At 49.9% G+C, this 18,715-nt stretch overlaps 1 protein-coding gene across 4 annotated transcripts; it reads left to right on the top strand.

Annotated features, from left to right (window-relative positions):
* The first annotated feature begins 208 nt into the window (after positions 1–208).
* On the top strand, positions 209–18,188 carry rif1 (replication timing regulatory factor 1). 4 transcript variants are annotated; one of them, XM_054747243.2, is made up of 35 exons: positions 209–361; positions 1,204–1,340; positions 1,425–1,503; positions 5,060–5,156; positions 5,232–5,362; positions 5,449–5,543; positions 5,624–5,813; positions 5,899–5,991; positions 6,069–6,207; positions 6,288–6,439; positions 6,523–6,637; positions 6,720–6,896; positions 7,203–7,313; positions 7,572–7,634; positions 8,059–8,159; positions 9,549–9,635; positions 9,704–9,777; positions 9,849–10,029; positions 10,104–10,211; positions 10,289–10,438; positions 10,516–10,615; positions 10,687–10,976; positions 11,056–11,258; positions 11,345–11,438; positions 11,523–11,654; positions 11,873–12,018; positions 12,101–12,187; positions 12,266–12,314; positions 12,401–14,836; positions 14,914–15,042; positions 15,117–15,203; positions 16,616–16,731; positions 16,814–16,964; positions 17,043–17,169; positions 17,491–18,188. In XM_054747243.2, the coding sequence occupies exons 2-35, from the start codon at positions 1,225–1,227 to the stop codon at positions 17,757–17,759; spliced, it is 6,675 nt and encodes a 2,224-aa protein (XP_054603218.1). In that variant the 5' UTR covers positions 209–361; positions 1,204–1,224; the 3' UTR covers positions 17,760–18,188. The 4 variants fall into 4 exon arrangements, with proteins under 4 accessions (XP_054603218.1, XP_054603217.1, XP_015821237.1 ...); XM_054747242.2 differs by having other exon boundaries at positions 14,911–15,042; XM_015965751.3 differs by having other exon boundaries at positions 6,717–6,896.
* The last annotated feature ends 527 nt before the right edge of the window (positions 18,189–18,715 follow it).

Below are 18,715 nucleotides of genomic sequence, written 5' to 3'. Positions count from 1 at the left end.
AAATAAGTGAATAAAATAAAGTAGAAGAGCACAACAAACTACCGCTGCGGTAGTCGTTTGACCCAGAAAAAACTTCGTATGAAACGTTCATAACTGAAGTCTGTCTGGCTGCTAAATGTTAAAACGACTTTCCAACCATTGTTTTGTCTTGATAATTAAGGAAGGAGGTCCTTGAAGTGACGTAACGGGGTCAAAGGTAATTTCGTACGTCTGCGTGATCATTTGGCGCCAGCAGATTTCGCGGGGTAAACGCTGCGTGGAAAGGCGCCGCCGAAGAACCGAGAAAAAATACGAAGTTGGAGGCTGCCTCCGGAGCACCAGGGGCCCGCAGTGGGGGCAGCGGTCGGTGAAGTGAACCGCGGTAAGAGTTGAGCCCTTTTCCGCTCGATTGTGCCCCGTTTCCCGTCAGATAAACTTGGAGGGTAGAAGGCGGTGTGGTAGCCAGGGGGGAAGCGGCTCGGCTCGTGTCACGCAGGTGAGTGTAGACGTGTTTGTGCCGCTGAGAGGCTCCTGTCTGCGGACAGGTGAGGTGGGACTGGGACCAGCAGCCCGGCTCGGTGTCTGCAGGTTCTGCTCGCTGAACTCCGCATGCCGCCTGCTAGCGAAGCTAACGTGTGGGAGCTAGTTAGCGAGTAGTTCGCTAGTTCCGTCGGCTCATTCGTTGGGTTCTGTTGTCCAGCTGTAGAGTCCAGATCAATGTTTACATTCTGGACCCGCACTTTTCTACTTCTGCAGCTGCCTGGAGCAGCGACTCCTCCGTTTACCTTCATGTTTAGATGCATTCATCTGCAAAGATCTGCTGAACGTGTTCTGTTCCGTTAGCAGCGACGTCTGTGCCCTTGTAAGGTAATATGTGTGACAAAGCCAGAAACTTCACCAGTTCCTTAGTTCTGTCTGGATAAGAACCAGCAATGCTTAATGACTACCCAAGACGTCAGCCACCTTATGAGCTGCACACCTGTTGGGTCACGTGTTCAGCAGGGTGGGCTCCAGTAGAACCACACAGACCGTTTACTGGTTTGTTTATATTATTCAGAAGGAGGTGGGAGCAGAGTCGCTCCTCCTCGTCTAAAGGACCCAGTGGTTCAAGCGTCACCGGGTGCCCTTCGGTGTTTCAGACATATTTGTGATCCGTCAGTCTGATGCTCATCTGCTGGGTCCAAACCCTTTTCTATCTGCTGACTTTGTCCTCTTGTGTCAAAGCTTTAGAAGAGGTGGGTCATAATGATGGCGACGGCAGGGCCCTCCACTTTCTCCAGCTTCCTGCCTCTGTTGGAGATTCTGGAGGACAGCAGCGCTGGACAGTCGGAGCAGACGGATGCCTACCTCACCATCGCCATGTAAGCCCCCAGTTCTGGTCCTCTACAGCACAGAGACGACTCCCGAGGCCTGAGCGGGTAGAATAACGTCTTTTTGGTTTTCAGTCGGCTCGGTGGAGAAGAAGGCCGCCAGTTTCTGCCAACAGTTGAGAAGAACTTTAGTCGTCTGTGTAAAGTGTTACTGGTAAGTTTGAGCTGTGTTTCCAGGGGTTCCGGGACATTTTGGGCAGGAGATGAGACGACTGTCCTCTCAGCTGTTGTCTCCGTACCAATGGCGGTTTTAAACGGGGGCCCACAGGGGCCTGGGCCCCTGTAGAACCGGCCCTGGCCCCTGTTATGGCCCCTGTGCTGAAGAGATCCGATTTTTTTTTTCGCGCGCTGCCTCGGAGACGGGAACTAATGCGCTGCAGCGTTTCACACGGAGCCTTTAGAGCGCAGCACACTCTGTGGACAGAACTGTTTACCCGGTGGATTTTTGAATAAAAGATTAAAAATAGTTTAAATGGAACCCGAAGAAGTTCTTGAGGACGCCAAACGGAAAAGACGCTAAGAGACGAAGGTAAGCAATAGTTTATTTTCCTGACATCAGTGTTTTGATCGTAGTCGCGCGTTTCGGTCGTTTACTTTTAAGTTCCTAACTGAGTCTATCCACAGTTAACACTGATTTGTTTTTCCTTTGTAACATTAACTGTAAAATAAACATGAAGTTGCTGCATTTTAAGCCTTAGACACGTTGAGATTAGATCACAGTATTCATTTATCTATGACTTTCTCGCAGCACTGACTGGAAGCATCAGCGGGACGTTTTGTCCTTTTTTTACCGCTGTTAATAAAGAACAGCGTAGACAGAGAGAGGATGAAAGTCACGAGGGAGCTAAGAAGCAGGATGAAAGAGAGAAGGAGGAGATGGTTGGAGAGGAACCAGAGAGGTCAGAGACTGTCCACCCTGAGAGTGAGGAGGAAGATGTAGGCTGTGAGGGAGAGAGTGAGGAGCAAAAAGAGGGACATCTTCTGTCGTGCACCGTGTACACTACCGTCAGGTTTGTGGGTGTTGAACAACCCCCTCTGTGTTTGCAGCTCATATTGTGTGCATTTGAGGCATGCTGACTCTGGACCAACATTTCTGTTGTTTATATTTAATAAATAGATAAAATAAGACTCTGAATTAACTAATTATGACTTTTATCCTCATGCTAACATTTATTTTTTTCAGATATCAGCAAGTGTAAGGATGACCCACCTACTCAGCATCATTTGAGGACATTTCCAGTGACATTAATAGGAGACAGAAGCTTTCAGCCAAGCTGGTATGAAAGCCATCCTTGGGTTGAATATTCTGTTACTATGGACTCTACTTATTGTCATGCATGCAGACATTTTAGCTCACCAAGTAGTGCAGGAAGTGTGTTTGACTCACCATGTGGATTTAGGAACTGGAAAAAAGCAACTGAGAGAGGAGGGGGGTTTTCAGTACATGCAAAGTCTGAAAGGCATAAGGATTCAATGATAGTGTGGAGGGACTACCAGAGGGCTGTGAAAGCTAATACAACATTGGCTAATATACTCGACAAGGAACTCAGTAAAAAGGTTAAAGAAAATCGTGAGTATATCAAAACAATTGGTGAAGTGATTATGCTTACGTGTGTGTGTGTGTGTGTGTGTGTGTGTGTGTGTGTGTGTGTGTGTGTGTGTGTGTGTGTGTGTGTGTGTGTGTGTGTGTGTGTGTGTGTGTGTGTGTGTGTGTGTGTGTGTGTGTGTGTGTGTGTGTGTGTGTGTGTGTGTGTGTGTGTGTGTGTTGACTACAAAAAACAAATTGTATTGTGCAGATATTTTATTTGTTTGAATGTTTATTTTTCATATGTACAGTTCATATAATCTTCAAATAAAGTCACAAACTATAATAATCAACTAGAATTATTTTTTTTTACTCAAGTCTCATGTTGCGGTGAAGCATTCAGAATTGTTTTCTGAGTACCATAAAAACATGCCAGTTTTACTTTCACAAGTAAACCATTACTGCATTTGCTGTAATAGTTTACTTGTTCATTGTCTTTAATTATGATTTTTTTTTCTTGCGCCCCCATGAAAAAATACTGGCCCCACTGTGGCCCCCCTGGAAAATTTGGTCTAGAACCGCCCCTGCTCCGTACTAACGTGCCGCTGCATTTTCAACGTGAATACTGCTCGTGTTTTCCTTTTATTCTGCTTCACCAGAAACTCTTCCAGTTTTACTGATGCCGCTTGTTTTGGGTGATGTCGTTTTCTTACGAGTTACAGTTCTGCTCAGGGACTACCAGGTCATTCCGAGCAGTGATGGGAATAACGCCGTTTAAAATAACCGCGTTAATTTTTTCTGTAACGAGCAAACTAATTAATTACCGTCTTCTTTTATCAAAACATCGTTTCTGTTACTGATAAGGAAATGCGTGCGTTAAGCAGCGCGGTGTGTTGAAGCTGTCATCAGCTGATCAGGAGCTAAAGAGGCAGATGTTTTCATCCAAGAGCATCACGGCCGTGAAGAACGAGGAAGACGTGATGAATAGTCTACGACTGCAGGTGTGGATCTGCAGCCGTGCCCTTCTTAGCGTGACAGCGGGACGTCCCGAAGGTCCGCTCACCTGTTCACCACTCAGACGTCCTGATCTTCTACCTTCCTAGATCATCCAGCTGTAACCTGTTCCTGATCATGTCTTTAGTCCCGCTGTAGCACTGATGCATCAGTCTCACACGTCATGGAACTCAGGTGTTATCAGAACTACCTGTGTGTGTTTACCATCCAGCTTCAGCTCTTCTGTGGTTGGGTCTGACCCACGTTAGTAAATGTAAGTCCTCCATCAGGCTTGTGCCTCTTCTAGTGTCATTTTAAAGGATTTTATTTATTTTTTTAACCATTACTAGATTACCATCAACAGAAATGCTGCTAAAAACACACAATTATGTGAAGCTGGAAAAATTAGAATACTGTACAAAATTACATTAATTTCTGTAATTTAACTAGACTGATAGACCATTTAAAGGCTCAGGAACCTTTACAGGTGTTTCTATTTGCAATTTTAAATTTTAGCTGATTGGGGTCTTGTTAAATATCACACAGTGACCTTTTAATAGTCTAGATAAGTGTAATGTTCCTGTTAGTAGTTCCTCCTGTTAAGTGCTTATTTATTTATATTATTCAGGTTTATAAAAACATTTGGACATACATTTTATTATGTTCCAGTCATTAGTCATTTATATTTCACTATTGTAGTAATTCTTGCATGCTTTAATGAAAAAAGTAACTAAGTAGTTATTTTTCTTGGTATTTAGTTACTTTTATAATCTTGTAACTCAGTAACTGAATTCCTTTTTTGACAAAGTAATTAGTAACTATAACTAATTACTTTTTTAAAGTAACGTTCCCAACACTGATTCAGAGGACCTACCTCAGCTCCGGTGCTCTTCTGGTTCCTGAAAATGTTCCTCTGTTGGCCCGCTGCAGGAGCATGCTGGGAAGTTCCGGCATGCTCCGTGAGTTTGGTCCTTTCCGGTAAAATTACCCTGACGTTCCGATGTTGGAAACGTGCCTTTAGGGGCCGTGGAGCTTTCTAAGTTTATAAACCACAAACTTATTAAACCATCAGTTAAAGTCAGTTTCCAGCTCGACGAGCTCAAAGGTTCTCTGACTTCACTTGTGTGTGATTTCTGGAAAGTGTTGGAGAGGGCTAGGGCGAAGCCTAACGTGCAATCTTGTTTGTCTCCAGGACCACATGACCAGTCCCAATGCCGAACTGAGCCAGGCCGCGCTACAGGCTTTAGGGTTTTGTGTGTACCACTCCCACGTCGTCGCTGGAGTCTCTGGTAGGTGCTGCTGTCCACCAGACGTCAGCGCCGACCTGGGGGTCCCTGCTCAGTCTCCGTTCCTTCTCTCCACAGAGACGTTTGCAGCACAGATACTGTCGGCACTTTGTTCCCTTGTGACTAAATCAACTGATAAGAACACTTGCACCAGAGCATTATGGGTCATCTCCAAGCAGAACTTCCCTGCAGATGTAGTCGCCAAACATGTGAGGAGGATCGGATGCGCGACAGTCGGGAGATCTGCTTCAGTGGTGCTGAGGTGCCGTTGACCCCTGCTGCTTGTGTTCTGCAGGTGTCGTCGGTGCTGAGTTCTCTGGAGAGCGTGTGGAGCAGGGAGGACCTTCAGTCGGTGGTGATGGAGCATGAAGCCCTCAACGTCATCATCAGGTGAAATCTGGCTCCTACCTGAAAGTCATTTAGTGTTTAAGCATCTTAGCGTGACGCTGGCGTGGGTCTGCTGCTCACAGGATGCTGGATCAGGTCCCGACCCAGATGGGTGACAGGGCGGTGCAGTGGGTGAAGCTGGTGGTCCCTTTGGTGGTGCACTCTGCCTCCAAGGTGCGTCTGCGCGCTGCTTCGGCCTTGGAGATGGGCATGCCTCTGCTCCTGGCCAAGCAGACGGAGGTGGCTGCTGTCATCGAACCAATGATGTGCTCCGTGAGTTTGGTCCTTTCTCACTCCGGCTTGTTGTGCGGACAGGTCAAAGGTCAGCTCTGACACCAGGCTGCGTTTCACCCCACAGAAACTGATCCCGGAGCTGCAGAAGCTTTTCACCTCCAAGAATGAAACAAACGTGCTGAAGCTCTGGTCGTTGTTTGTCAAGCTGCTTGGGAAGGTGAGGGGTTGACATGTTGTCTCCACACATCTGTAGACAGATGGGTAAACTCACCGGGTCACACGTTTCCTGGACAGCTTCTGCACAGAGGAGGTCCGTTCATCAACGCTCTGCTGTATCTAGAGGAGCTGGGTTTCCGCAGCTCCTCTCCCACCATTAAGAAGATTGCCTTCATCGCCTGGAAGAGCCTCATCGATAACTTTGCTCTTAATCCAGGTGAGCTCAGTCGTCCCTTCTTCACTCATCTGAACTCTTCAGCTCTTCAAGCATGGAAGTAAAGTTTGGGACTCTTCCAGATATTCTGTGCAGTGCCAAGCGCATGAAGCTCCTCATGCAGCCACTCCTGTCCATCCAAGTCAGGACGGAAGCCCTGCTGCTCACTAAGGTGGAGGTGTGGTGGTACCTGGTGGTGCAGCTGGGACCCAACCTGTCCTCTAACTTTGATCAGGTCAGCCTCACTTGGGTTGTTTCATTCTGGTTTCCGAACTCTGAGCCGTGTGTAGGGACTGAGTGGTGTTTGCTTTTCCACAGGTTTCCGCGCCTCTACTTCAGTCCACCATTGGCTCTGACCCCTCCGCTGTTCCTGGCACACCTTCTCGTGCAGCCGCTCAAAATGGAGCCATCGTACCCAGCACGCCAAAGTCTGGTAGGGTCCGTGTTTGTGCTGAACGAGCAGACCCCCGAACACCTGAAACCCTGATGGTGCTGATTGGTTCTGTCTGCAGCAGGAAGCTCCAGCTTCAACAGCCCAGCCAGGTCCCCTTGGTTCAGCCTGAACTCCAGCATGCAGAGTTCCACCAACTTCTCCTCCATCCAGCTGCTGGGCCTGGAGATGCTGCTCCACTACTTCCTGGGTCCGGAGGTCATTGCTGTTGCAGCAAAGAACAAGCTAGTTCTGAGCCTGGGTGAGTCAGAGCCACACATCAGCTGTTTGTGAACAAACCCAGCAGGATGTGTAAACGCCAGCTAGCAGTGTTTGTGATTGATGTGGTTACTAATGGCGTGTTTGAGTCGGAGAGGTGCGACGTTAAGACAACTGTGTGTATTACACGCGTGGATATGACTGACTTGGGGTGAGAGCCAATCAGCTGTTGTTCCTAAACCTTACCTGGCTGATTGTTGCTGAAGGGAAAAGTGAAACTAGCTCAGAGATTTTAATCGTCTCATTGGCTACTGGTGGGCCTGAACTGGCCTCCTGCTCCTTGTTCCAGAGCCCTTACACCACCCGCTGCTGACCGGTGCTTCCTCCTTTATGAAACACGCCGCCGTGCTCGTCTCCAGCATCAAAGATGGATTCATCAACTCTGGCAAAGAAGCTCCAGGTAAACGCTCTCGTAGAACCTTGTTTCAGTTGAAGCGTTCTGAGCTGGTGGTGGTCGGAGGGGTCGACGGCGCCAAATGGCTGCCTCGCCTCCGCCCCAGGGCAACTGTGGCTACAAAGTAGCTTACCATCACTAGCAGTGTGTGAATGTGAGAGTTCATGGAAGCGTCCTAAACAAGCTCTATAGAAGTTCGATGATGATGATTATTGTTCTTAAATAAAATTAACATAAACATTACTGTCTCACGTCTGTCTGCAGAGCCCCTGTTAGCCGTCATCTGGACTAGTCTGGTCCGGTTTGTCAGCATGGCCATAGAGACTGGTAAGAGACGAACTACAGATAAGTAGTAGCCCGTCCCAGGGCCAGTGAGGGTGTGATGTGATGAAATGCATCATGGGTTAAATAGAGTTTGGGTGAAGGCAGACTTTGTGGCTGCTGCTCTGTGGGCAGGTCTCGAGTTGTGGGTCTAGCCCAGCAGCTCCACATAGAGCACTCTGATTGGGTTGAGGACTTGGTCTCTCATAGGGAGGACTAGCGAGACCCCGTCCTCATCTTCTGTCCCGCCCACTCCCAGCTCTATCATCAGTTTAGGTCTGAGCCTCAGTTCTTTGTGGCCGGGGCCGCTGTGATGAGATGAAAGACTGAGGGGGCGTGTCCCCAGTGATGACTCGTCTTTCAAACCAAACTCACCAGAGTGGCTCCTGCTGGGTTCTAAACCAAGTCTGTGTTGTGGTTCTGTGAGTAGGCAGTAAGAAGGATCGCCAGGGCTGTGAGGTGCTGACGCTGATGCTTCAGGCGCTGCAGAACATCGTAGCTTCACGGGCTCTGCCTGCAGACAAAGTCCTGGTAAGTTCCTGATGCCACGGAGCCGTCTGGGTTAGCTGAACTAGAGCTGCGTGATGCCGGGACGACCCTGGTATGCTGCACTCGTGTAGATCCACTAACGATTTTACCCATGGAGTCATTCTTCTGGTGCTAAAACACCCGACCGGAACCCGATGTCGTGTTACATGTAGTCACAATAGTTAGTCTTCCCATTTTTATGATGTTTTAATCTTTTTATTTAGTTAATATTATTTAAAATGTATTTCATTACATTTTAGTCCTTGTTAGGGCAGCACATTAAGAAAACCTGCGATATTCGATAACAGTGATTAATATTGCGATGACGATACTACTTGCGATAAATAAAAACTTAACTCGGGAACAAAAATAATCAAAAACAAAAAAATTTAAAAATCATAAAAATGAGAAAAGCTAAAAATGTGAGGAAAGGGAAAAATAAAATGAACAAGGAAAGGCGATTCGTGGATCCTGGGAAGAGCAGAATCAGCTAAAAGAGCTAACGAAGCTAACTCAGGTGTTTGCTAACCATCTAAATGAAGTGCCGTCCGCCTCGGGGGCGGGCGTCTAACCTATGAGAACCCACCCGATTGGCCAAATGGGTGAAGAGCTCTATTTGATTTGTTAAAAAACATCATGGTTCTGTTTGATGGACAGAATTAATCATGTGTAGCAAACATTTAAGCTAACCATTCATTACGATATTTATCTGTTCTTTGCGACATGCATATCGTGCCTGCTGATATCGATATATTTGCGATATGTTGTGCAGCCCTAGTCCTTGTGAAAGTCTGGTGATTGTGTTTGCGATGCGCTGGATTGAAGATGGAAGTTTTTGTCAGAGCGTGCTCTCTAAAGGCGTTGGAGCGCATGACAGGTGCTCCGCCTGGAGCCGTGCTGGGATGTGGGACTCTGTGGAGCGACAGATAAACCGCATGAATCCGATTCCAGTCCATGTTCTGTTCCACACCTGCGAGAACCTCCAGGACCTCCTCTGCTCCTCGGTCGCACGCGTTGCCAAGTAGTTTAGTTAGCATTGTATGATGTCTGCGGTTACCAGTAGCCGGCTCTGGACTCTGATTGGATTTTTGTCGAAACTTGCGGGATAAATTTAGGTTTCTGTTTCGTTTTTGTGCAAAAAAAGTCCTGAAAAAGAAAAAATGTCTTTAACGAAACGAGCACCGCTGCACTCGCGCCACCTGGTTGACGACAAACCCAATGGTGTTCAGAACACGCCGAGACATCACAGCGTGAGTGTTGAGCACACGCACGCTGTGATGTCATCGCTCAAATGCAGCTCTAGTTCAAACTTAAGCTCCTGCCTGTTTTTCATGCTGCTGTGTGAGGGTTACTTACAGTTACTAACGCGACTGATCTGCTGGACCGGTGCAGGTTCTGTTTGAGGCCACAGTGACGGGCATCCCACAGAAAGTTCTGGGCTCTCCTTCCTACCAAGTGGGCAAGATGGACGTGCTAAACGTGAGTACTTCCTGTTTCTCTTTTGCACATTGGTGCTCAGACTAAGCTCTGCCTTGTTTCATCATCAGGGTACTCCGTCTCTCTTCCTCATCCTCCTCCTCCTCGACAGCCACCTGCTGCCGACCGTCATAGAGGACGAGAAGTGGGTCTGGCGTTTGTGTTGCTAATAATCCGGCCGCTGTATTGGTCCGTAACCGTCTCATTGTTCCGCAGGTTCTTTCGCTGCCTGCAGCTGCTGGTGTCCTGTGGCCTGTCGGGTCCTACCTCCCCTCTGGCATTTACAGAGACGGTGCTAGGCGCCATCGGGCACAGCGCCGGGTCCCTGCAGAACAAGGAGCAGCTGTGGAGATTGTGGGCCGTTATCGTCGGCCCGCTGACCGACAGCATCACACAGGTAGGCGGGGCGGGTCTGGGCGTTACCTGGGGGGCGTTTACTTCATCTGATGCAATCCATTTCCATGTTTCCAGTCTAATGAGGTAAACCAAGGCGATGCTCTGGAGCACAACTTCAGCACCGTGCATTCTGCTCTGATGTTTCCGGTCCAGCACCTCCTCTGTGGACCGCCGCTCCCACAGGTCCGGTTTTAGATCTGATCTCGCCGTCATTGGTGTTTGCTGCTGCTCTGCTGATCCGGCTGCTGTGTTTGGTTCAGGCAGCCCAGAGGTCGATGCTGTCCTCGTGGGCCAAGCTGTACAAGGTTTTTGCTCGCTGCTCCGCTCTGGTGGCCACGGCCGAGGAGAACGTCTGCTGTGAGGAGTTTTGTTCAAAGATGGCCGCCGTGGTGGACCGAGAGGTGTTGGCGGTGCGTTGGCTGAGCGGCTCTCATAGGTCCTCGTTAGTTTGTGCTTTAAGCAAACTCCTTATGTGGTCTTCCTGCAGGTTCCTGCAGCTTTGAGCGCTGTTGCCAGTATCCTGCATGTCATGGTGGAGTGTGTGGACTTCTCCCCGTACACTCCTCACTTTCAACAAAAGCTGAAGTGTAAGAGCTCAGATCGACTTCAGCTGCTGTTTGTAGAGTTCCTGCCGCTGACGGGGTCGTTTGTTTTCCAGCCCCTCACACTCCTGTGAACTGGGTGCGGAAGCAGAGCAAAGCCCTGAGGAACCTGTCTACCTTCCTGACCCTGCTGGTGGAGTGTCTGCAGGTGTACCTCCACTCCCCAGACCCGTCCTCTGAGCCCACTGGCTTGGCCCTGGTTTCCATCCTGTCGGCCCTCTTCACCAACCTGGTCCTCACCAACGCTGTCCAGGAGACGCTGAGCCTCCTGATGGAGACCCTCGTCCTGTTCTACAAACAAGCTGCCAGCGAACCTCCCAAGTTCACCCCTCGTGTTCTGGAGAAGGTCAGCTCTTTCTGAACCATGGAGCACAGACATCAGGAGTCTGTCCACGCATTAAAAGCAAATCATTTTCCTTCTACAGCTGGAGAAGCTTCTGGGTGAAGTCCTTAGCTGCCTGCAGACCCGCGCTGCGTTAGCCTTCAGCGATGAGCTGCTGGCCCTGCTGTCGCCTCTGCTCTGTGTGCTGTTTCCTCACAAGAACAAACACCTACGCCTGTTGGTCACTCAGTTCTGGAACGCCACCTTCGCCTCCTGCCTCAGCCTGACGTACCCAGAGGAAATCAGGTGAAGTATCTGCGTTCTGGTCCTGCCAGATGTGATGTAGATGAGTTTACAGCTGCAGAAAGAGTCATGGTGTTCCTGTCACACAGGCCGGTCCTGAGCCAGGTGAAGCAGAAGACTCCCATCATCCTCCCTGGCTTTGAGGCCGTTGGCGTTCCAGAGGAGCTCAGTGGATCTTACTCGGTGAGTTTCTTTAAAGGTGCTTCCCTTACCTTCATGTTTAGACTCCAGTTTGAGTCTGAATTGTATTCCTGGGTCCTTTTTCAGAGTGAAAACTCTCAGATGGAGACCAAACTCAGCGGGGTGCCCATTTCTTCCACGAGAAAAAGAGATTCTCTTCTGGGCAAGGCTGCAGAGCAAGAGAGCCAGATCTCCACCAGAACGTCCAAATCCGTTTCTGTACGTTTAAACTCGCCTCGGGGGGGGCTCAGGTTGCACGTAACCCAACAGCAGTTGCCTTGTGTGAAGTTTGGTGAAGCGCCGGCGTGGAAACGGTGCTGGTATTGGGATCGCTGTAGCGAGATGCCGGGACTCCTGGGGGGATCCCGCTTGTTCCCGGATGTGTTGGCACGCTGATCTGGGAATCTGACAGCTCGTGGTGTCTCTCTTCTCTGCAGACTAAACTGGACTTTGGTTCTCCCAAACCTCCACACAGACCGTCGCTCCTGGAAGAAGAAGATTCAGTCGATTTTGTCTTCATTCCCCCTGAGACCAAAGAGCGGGTGCTGACGGAGCACCAGAAAGAGATGAAGAGGACCAAAAGGTCAGATTAAACACACACTCACGCACGCACACACACACGCACACGCACGCACTCACCTTTATTGTTCTGACTTGTGCGACAGGGTGGACATTCCTGCCATGTACAACAACCTGGATGCGTCTCAGGACACGAGCGTCTTTACTCGGTACACCCAGAGCCAGGAGGACTCGTGAGTTCAGACGGAGATCTCGGTAAATTCCTCCGTTGTGAGTGAAAAGCTTTCGTTTCACCTCTGACGCTCTTACAGGGACAACAGTGTTGTGGCTGAACCGGAGAGCAGCACTGCTAAAGAGGAGGTAACGGCGCACACCTGCTGTAGAGACACGGATGTTCTGTGTTTTACCGCCACATCAGCTGACAGGTCTCACCTTGGTCTCCTCAGGTTCCTCACAAAGACCAACAGATGAATGACGCTCTAACAAAGGAGACCCAAGACGATGCAAGCCCTACGACTGGTGGAGCGATGGAGATCCAGCTGCAGGAGGACATCATCCCAGACTCCTCACACACGCCAGGAGGTGGCGGGGGGGTGGACGATGGCGACGCAGACGATAAAGCGAGTCCAAACACATCCGCTTCTTCAGATTTGGTTTCAGGGACTCCTCAGAAGTCCAGCAGTCGGCGGCAGTCGTTCATCACTCTGGAGAAGTATGGCGAGGGGAAACCTGCCAGCCCCAGCAGTGTGTCCTCCTTCACCGGTCCTCTAGTTAAGACCTCTAGCAGCCCGGACCACTCCAGCACCACCAACACGCTGGCCAGTGAGGCCCCCCAGGACTCGGCTCATATAGAGTCTAGTCCTCAGGTCCTGCTGGGCGAGTCTCCTCAGAGGCCTAAAGACTCCAGGACAGAGAGTGAGCCTGTGAGACTGCAAAGAGACTCCGCTGAGGATGAGGATGTTATCCCTGACACACAGGCTGAAGGTCAGGATGGCACAACTCCGATGGAAGAACCCGAACCCTCCATCCAGGAGCACACACCCTCACCAGAGGCTTCTCACTCACCTTCAGAGGAGCCGAGGAGATCCGGACGCCACAGAGTCAGACCGCAGCTCCCTGGAGAAGATCCGGTGGAACGAGAGGCAAAGGTCAAACCCAAAGAGTCTGGAGAAGATCTGAAAAAGGAATCTCCTAAAATATCACCCAGGGGACCAAATACCAGGAGTAGACAGGTTGCCGAGGAGAACAGCCCCAGAGACCGGCTGCGATCACGGACTCTCAGAACCTCCGGAGAACTGAGCCAGCCCAGCTCTCTGGGTAGACCTCGAAAGAAGATCCGACTCTACAGTAACTCCGCAGACTTCCTGGATTATCCTGAACACAAGAGGAGCTTAGAGTCCAATCAGAGTGACGTCCAATCAGAAACACTCTCTAGATTTGAAGGCCGAAAAAGACGTGGCCGGCCGAGCAAGTCACCAAAGGAGACGGAGGTTAAGAAGGTCAGAGGTGGGTCCGGCCAGGCTGTTGTAGAGGACTCTGTAGAGTTTAGTAACAAACAGGATGGAGGTCCAGAGACGGACATGAAGATCCAACTGGTAGAGAGGACCGCCACAGAGTCCGGTGCACAGGAAGACACCGCCACTGATCAGTCCCTCGACCGAACACCAAACACGTCAGTAAGTGAGGAGATGATTAAAGATGAACCCCAGACGGAAGATTCTGTAGGAGAAGACCTGAGTCAAGAGGACTCTCAGGTCATGAGTCAAGAGGACTCTCAGGTCATGAGTCAAGACGACTCTCAGGTCATGAGTCAAGACGACTCTCAGGTCACACCTTCGTCTCTCAGTGGTCAGTCCAAACGAAGATCCAGACGGGTAAAGTCCTCTGAAGCAGCAGACTCTGGGAACAAAGGGGACAGCGACGTCTCAGTGAGACAACTGAGGAGTTGGCAGAGCTCCACACCCACCAGTCATGCCAAAGGAAAGACCAGAAGAAGGAAGATGTTAGAGTTCAGTCCTGGCTTCGTCGCCAGCAGACGTCAGTCGTCACAGTCTTCTGAGTCCGAGTCTTCCCAAAGCAGGGCTAGGTATTCAAAAAAGAGGTCTTTACCTGCACCAGAGGCCAGTTCAGAGTCCTCCCCGCTCCAGGAGAACTCGCCTGTTCTTCTAAAGAAGTCCAGAAAGCCCAGAGCGTCTCTGCAGAATCCTCCTACACCTGAGTTGAAGGAGGAAGAAGCTGCTTTGGAACAGGTCTGCGTTTCTCTGAGTTCAGAAGCTAAAGTAGAAGAATTACAAACTCCAGATTTACGCGAATCACAGCAGACTGAGGAGAACGTAGAAGAGCTGATGGAGGAGGAGACGGCTCAGAAGGAACCTGAAACTGAAGACCTGAAACAGAGCAGCACGTCTGCAGGGGATGATGTTGGTGCTCCCTCTCAGGAAGTGGACATGCGGGAACATGAGGACGCTGTCCCTCCTGATGAGACGCCAGCAGACCTGTCTGAGGTGACTTCAGAGAATCTGATGGAGGAGTCGGTGCACCACAAACCTGCAGGGGTGGAACCAGTTCAAGATGACCAAACGCAGGGCCAGGAGGAGCAGTCCTCGGAGCATACTTCAGATGCCCACACTGAGGAGGACCGAGACAGTGGAGCGGAGACAGGACGGTTAGATTCTGACACCTCAGGCTCCTCAGAAGGAGGTGTCAGAGGCATCAAGAACTCTCCATCCAAACAGAAGGACCAGGAAACCGGAGCAGACTCGAGTCCCAGCAATGGACAAGGCAGAGTGACGTGGTCTCCATCAGCTTCCCCCTCTACCAGTATTCTGAAAAAGGGCCAGAGGAGGTCTTTGGTGGAGGAGGTGACCTCCCCTCTCGTTAAGGTGCAACACAACTCCAGCTGTACAGGACCGTGGATCTTCTGTTGGTTTCACTTCTAATCTCTGGTTTTCCTCAGCAGTCCAGACGGGTCTCCTTCGCTAATCCCATCCAGCAGCAGGAGACGGCTGATGACATCGATCGGCGCAGCCCTGCAGTCAGAACCAGCTCCCCCAGAAGGTCCAGAGTCAGCGGCATACCACAGCTGAAGGTAGTGCGTGCAGCCCGCTGTGCTCTGCACTCCCAGTCAAACAAACACGTTCAACAGATTTCTGCCTTTTCCAGCAAATCACCACTCCAACGAAGGGCGTGGTGGTCCTGAGCCCACGAACTCTGCACAGCCCCGGCTACAGGAGCTCCAAGAAGTCTCTGGTACGTTATCTAGTGATGTAGAACCATCTGAGCTTAACTCTGGAGCAGAAGACTCCAGGTGGTGCTGAGAACCACCTTCAGCAGGTTGCTGGGTCACATCCTTTCTGGTTGGAGTCTGGACCAATAAACTGACCCGACACAACGGGCATGGTCCAGTTGGTGGTACCCAGGTTCCATGTTTGTGTTTTATTCATAGTGGAGAGAAGCTCAGACCCATCAGTCTAGCTCCTCCTGGAGATCCCAAGGCCTTCTCAGGCCAATAAGGCCAGCAGGTTCTGGGTCTGGCTCGGGATCTCCTCCCAGTAAGAGTACTGGGAGGAATCCTGATCAGGTATCCAAACCACCACGTTTTGGTGGGAGGAGGAGCAGCGCTTCCTCAGAGCTCCACCTGGAGGAAGCTTTGGATGTGATTTCCAGATCAGGTGTTTTTAACGGGTAACTTTGATGTGAGACAGGAAGTGTTCATTTCTCCTGTTTGTGGAGGTTCTGGGCCTCTTTAGTTAATCAACTCAACATATTTTATTGTGCACTGCCACATCACCCCGCTTCTCCTCCAGCTTCACTGGCTGCCAGTCAACTTCAGGGTTCATTTCAAGATCCTGGTTCTGGTCTATAGGGCCTTACATGGACAAGCACCATCTTACATTGGTGATCTTCTTAGTCCCTACACCCCCAGCAGGTCCCTGAGGTCCAGTGATCAAAGCCTACTGGTTGTGCAGCACCAGGCTAAAGGTCAAAGGTGACAGATCATCTGCTGCTGTGGCCCCCAGACTCTGGACCTCTCTCCCCCTGAGCCTGAGATCAGTGGACTCAGTGGTCTCCTTTAAAAAGCAGCTGAAGACTCACTTGTTCAAGCTGGCTTTTGTATGACCTTCTTCACCACTCTCTCTTTATTCTGCTCTCCCCACCTATTCCACCTTCCTCAGGATCCATTGATTTCCCTCTTTCCTGTTCACTCTCTCTCTTAACATTTTTTTAATCACAATTGCCTATTTTTGCTCATTTTAATATATTTTTAATCATTTTCTAAATTCTTTTTATATTTTTACATTTTTTGTTTTGTGAAGCGCCTCGTGATTTTTATCTTGAGAGGCGCTACAGAAATTATATTTTCTTCTTCTATTTGTATTATTTTTGTGAAAGTATTTTGCCCGCTGGCTCTGAACACACACACCCACCCACACACACACACACACACACTCTGATTGCATCTACATCGTACGAGACACAACGTTCTAACATGTGAGCGGGACAGAGTGCACCACCGCTCTCTTCCTGTGCCCTGCGTCTGTAAAGTTGCATCGTGAGCGCCATGGTTGGGTGAACACTGATGGTTCTGAAACATTTAGCCCCTGAAAGGATAAATTAGAATAATAAAGTCAAACATTAACGGCAGGCTTTGTTCCTCCCAGATCTCTGAGCTGAGCCAGGAGCCTCGAGCCGTCCCCAGTGACTGCATCTACCCTGCGCTGGTGGGCTGCTCGGCCCCCGTGGAAGCCGTCCTGCCCCACTTATCGTCCACCATGTGGTGAGAACAGCACCGTGCGCACAGGGACCACGCGTTGGCTCTGTTGTCTTCATCAGCGCCGTGTCTTTGGCTCACCCTGCAGGTCTCGCGGCTTCGGGCAGCTCGTTCGCTCCAGAAACATCAAAACGGTGGGTGACCTCAGCGCTCTCACTCCCACCGACATCAAGACTCTGCCCATTCGGTCCCCAAAGATTTCCAACGTCAAAAAGGCCCTGAAGATTTACGAGCAGCAGGTAAGGTGCAGCGCCCCCGATGCTCGTGGTCACACAGCTCATGGACGGGTGTCTAACCTCTGAGATGTGCTCCTGCAGCGGAAAGGGCGAGGAGGAGACGAGCTGAAGAGTTTTGACGAAATGGAGATGATGACATCTGAGCTAGAGGAGACGAGTGCTCCTGAGAACCAGAATGAGGTGGAGGAGGCCTCGGGAGAGACGGGAGGTCTGTAGACTCAATAAGTTCCTCATAGTAGGTTTGTGAGCAGGAAGTGGTTTACTTTCTGGAGGTTTCTTCCTGTTAAAAGGGAGTTTTCCTCTCCACTGTCGCTAAATGCTTGCTTAGTATGAGGATTGCTGTAAAGACTCTTAACACGAGTCAGTGACTCGATGCAACCTGCTAGGTTCCTTATATGGGAAACGTTTCCTACTTGGAGTCATAAACTGAACTCTGCCCTGGTAAAGTGCCTTGAGACGACTCTTGATGTGATTTGGTGCTTTATGAAGAAACTGCCCACGATGATGACTTCCTCTTGTGTCTCTGCAGCCACAGAGGTCACGGACAAGTCGAGCGCAGACGAGGATGCCACTGCAGCTCCTGACGGGCCAGCGGGGGGCCAGAGACCAGAGGAAGCCGTGCACCCTGACAGGCTGGTATCGGCCGTGGAGGCTCTGACCTGCAGGATGACGCCGCTCGAACTTAGTTGCTGCACGCCGCAGCAGCTCGTAGAGATGCACGAGCAGCTGGGGGGCATGATGAGGAGCGTGGTGGTGGAACTGCAAACGCGTCTGGACCACAGCGATGGTGCACACTGAGGAGCTCAGCAGACAGAAACACTGGGACACAGACAACTTGAGTTTAGTTTCATCTGTGTGGACAGGAGGTTTTACAGGTCTAGCTCCGACTTTGGGATGCTTCTCTCCGTTTTTAATGAATATTTGCAGCCATTTTTTAGCTTGACCTGTTGGGAAGAAACCTTTGAGCAGTTTCACCATGCTTGGAGGATTTTAAACAGTGAGTTTTAATGACCTGCTTCCATCTGCAGGCTGCGTGACGGCCCATACACACCTTCTGTCGATACCCCCCACCCCCAGTGGGCCGTTGTATATTTTTTACCTTCATGTCTGATTTGCTTTATATTTTAGAACGGTGGTACACGAGCGCTACAGCACTGCATTCTGGTCTGTGCTGCATGTTTTATTTGTTATACATACTTCAATAAAAAAATCCATCTAGATTTTAAATCATGGCCATCGTTTTAGTTTTTCCGTAGAAAGCAGACGTCGGGGTGTCCTCGTCCTGGTCCGCTCCTGAGTCAACGGCTCCAGCTGTCTCAGGTCTGACGGGTTTCAACAGGATCTGGGTCAGGGCTCGGTGTTTGGTTCGGATCTGTTCTTGGTGAGTTGCGGTTCTTTATCCTGCCGGAGGACCCAGGACCTGAGACTCGGACCAGTTTTCTGACTGAGCAGCACTTCTGGCTCCAGATGGTCTTGAGTTTATTGGACTACGGACAGATTCAGGACTCTGGTCCAGATGCAGCAAAGGAGGTCCAGAAAGGAACCAGACCTCCCATGTACCACAGTAAATCCAGTGTCCTTAGAGCTGATGTGACCAAAAATCTACAGTTGAAGAAGAAAGTATCATTTCTATAGCGCCTCTCAAGATAAAAATCAAGAGGCGCTTCACAAAAGCAAAAAATGTAAAAATTTTAAAAATAATTTAGAAAGTGTTTAAAAACATATTTAAAATTAGCAAAATAGGCAATTGTGAA

This window comes from Nothobranchius furzeri, chromosome 14 (genome assembly GCF_043380555.1).
Source record: "Nothobranchius furzeri strain GRZ-AD chromosome 14, NfurGRZ-RIMD1, whole genome shotgun sequence".
NCBI lineage: Eukaryota > Metazoa > Chordata > Actinopteri > Cyprinodontiformes > Nothobranchiidae > Nothobranchius > Nothobranchius furzeri.
This window is presented reverse-complemented; position numbering and strand designations above follow the sequence as displayed.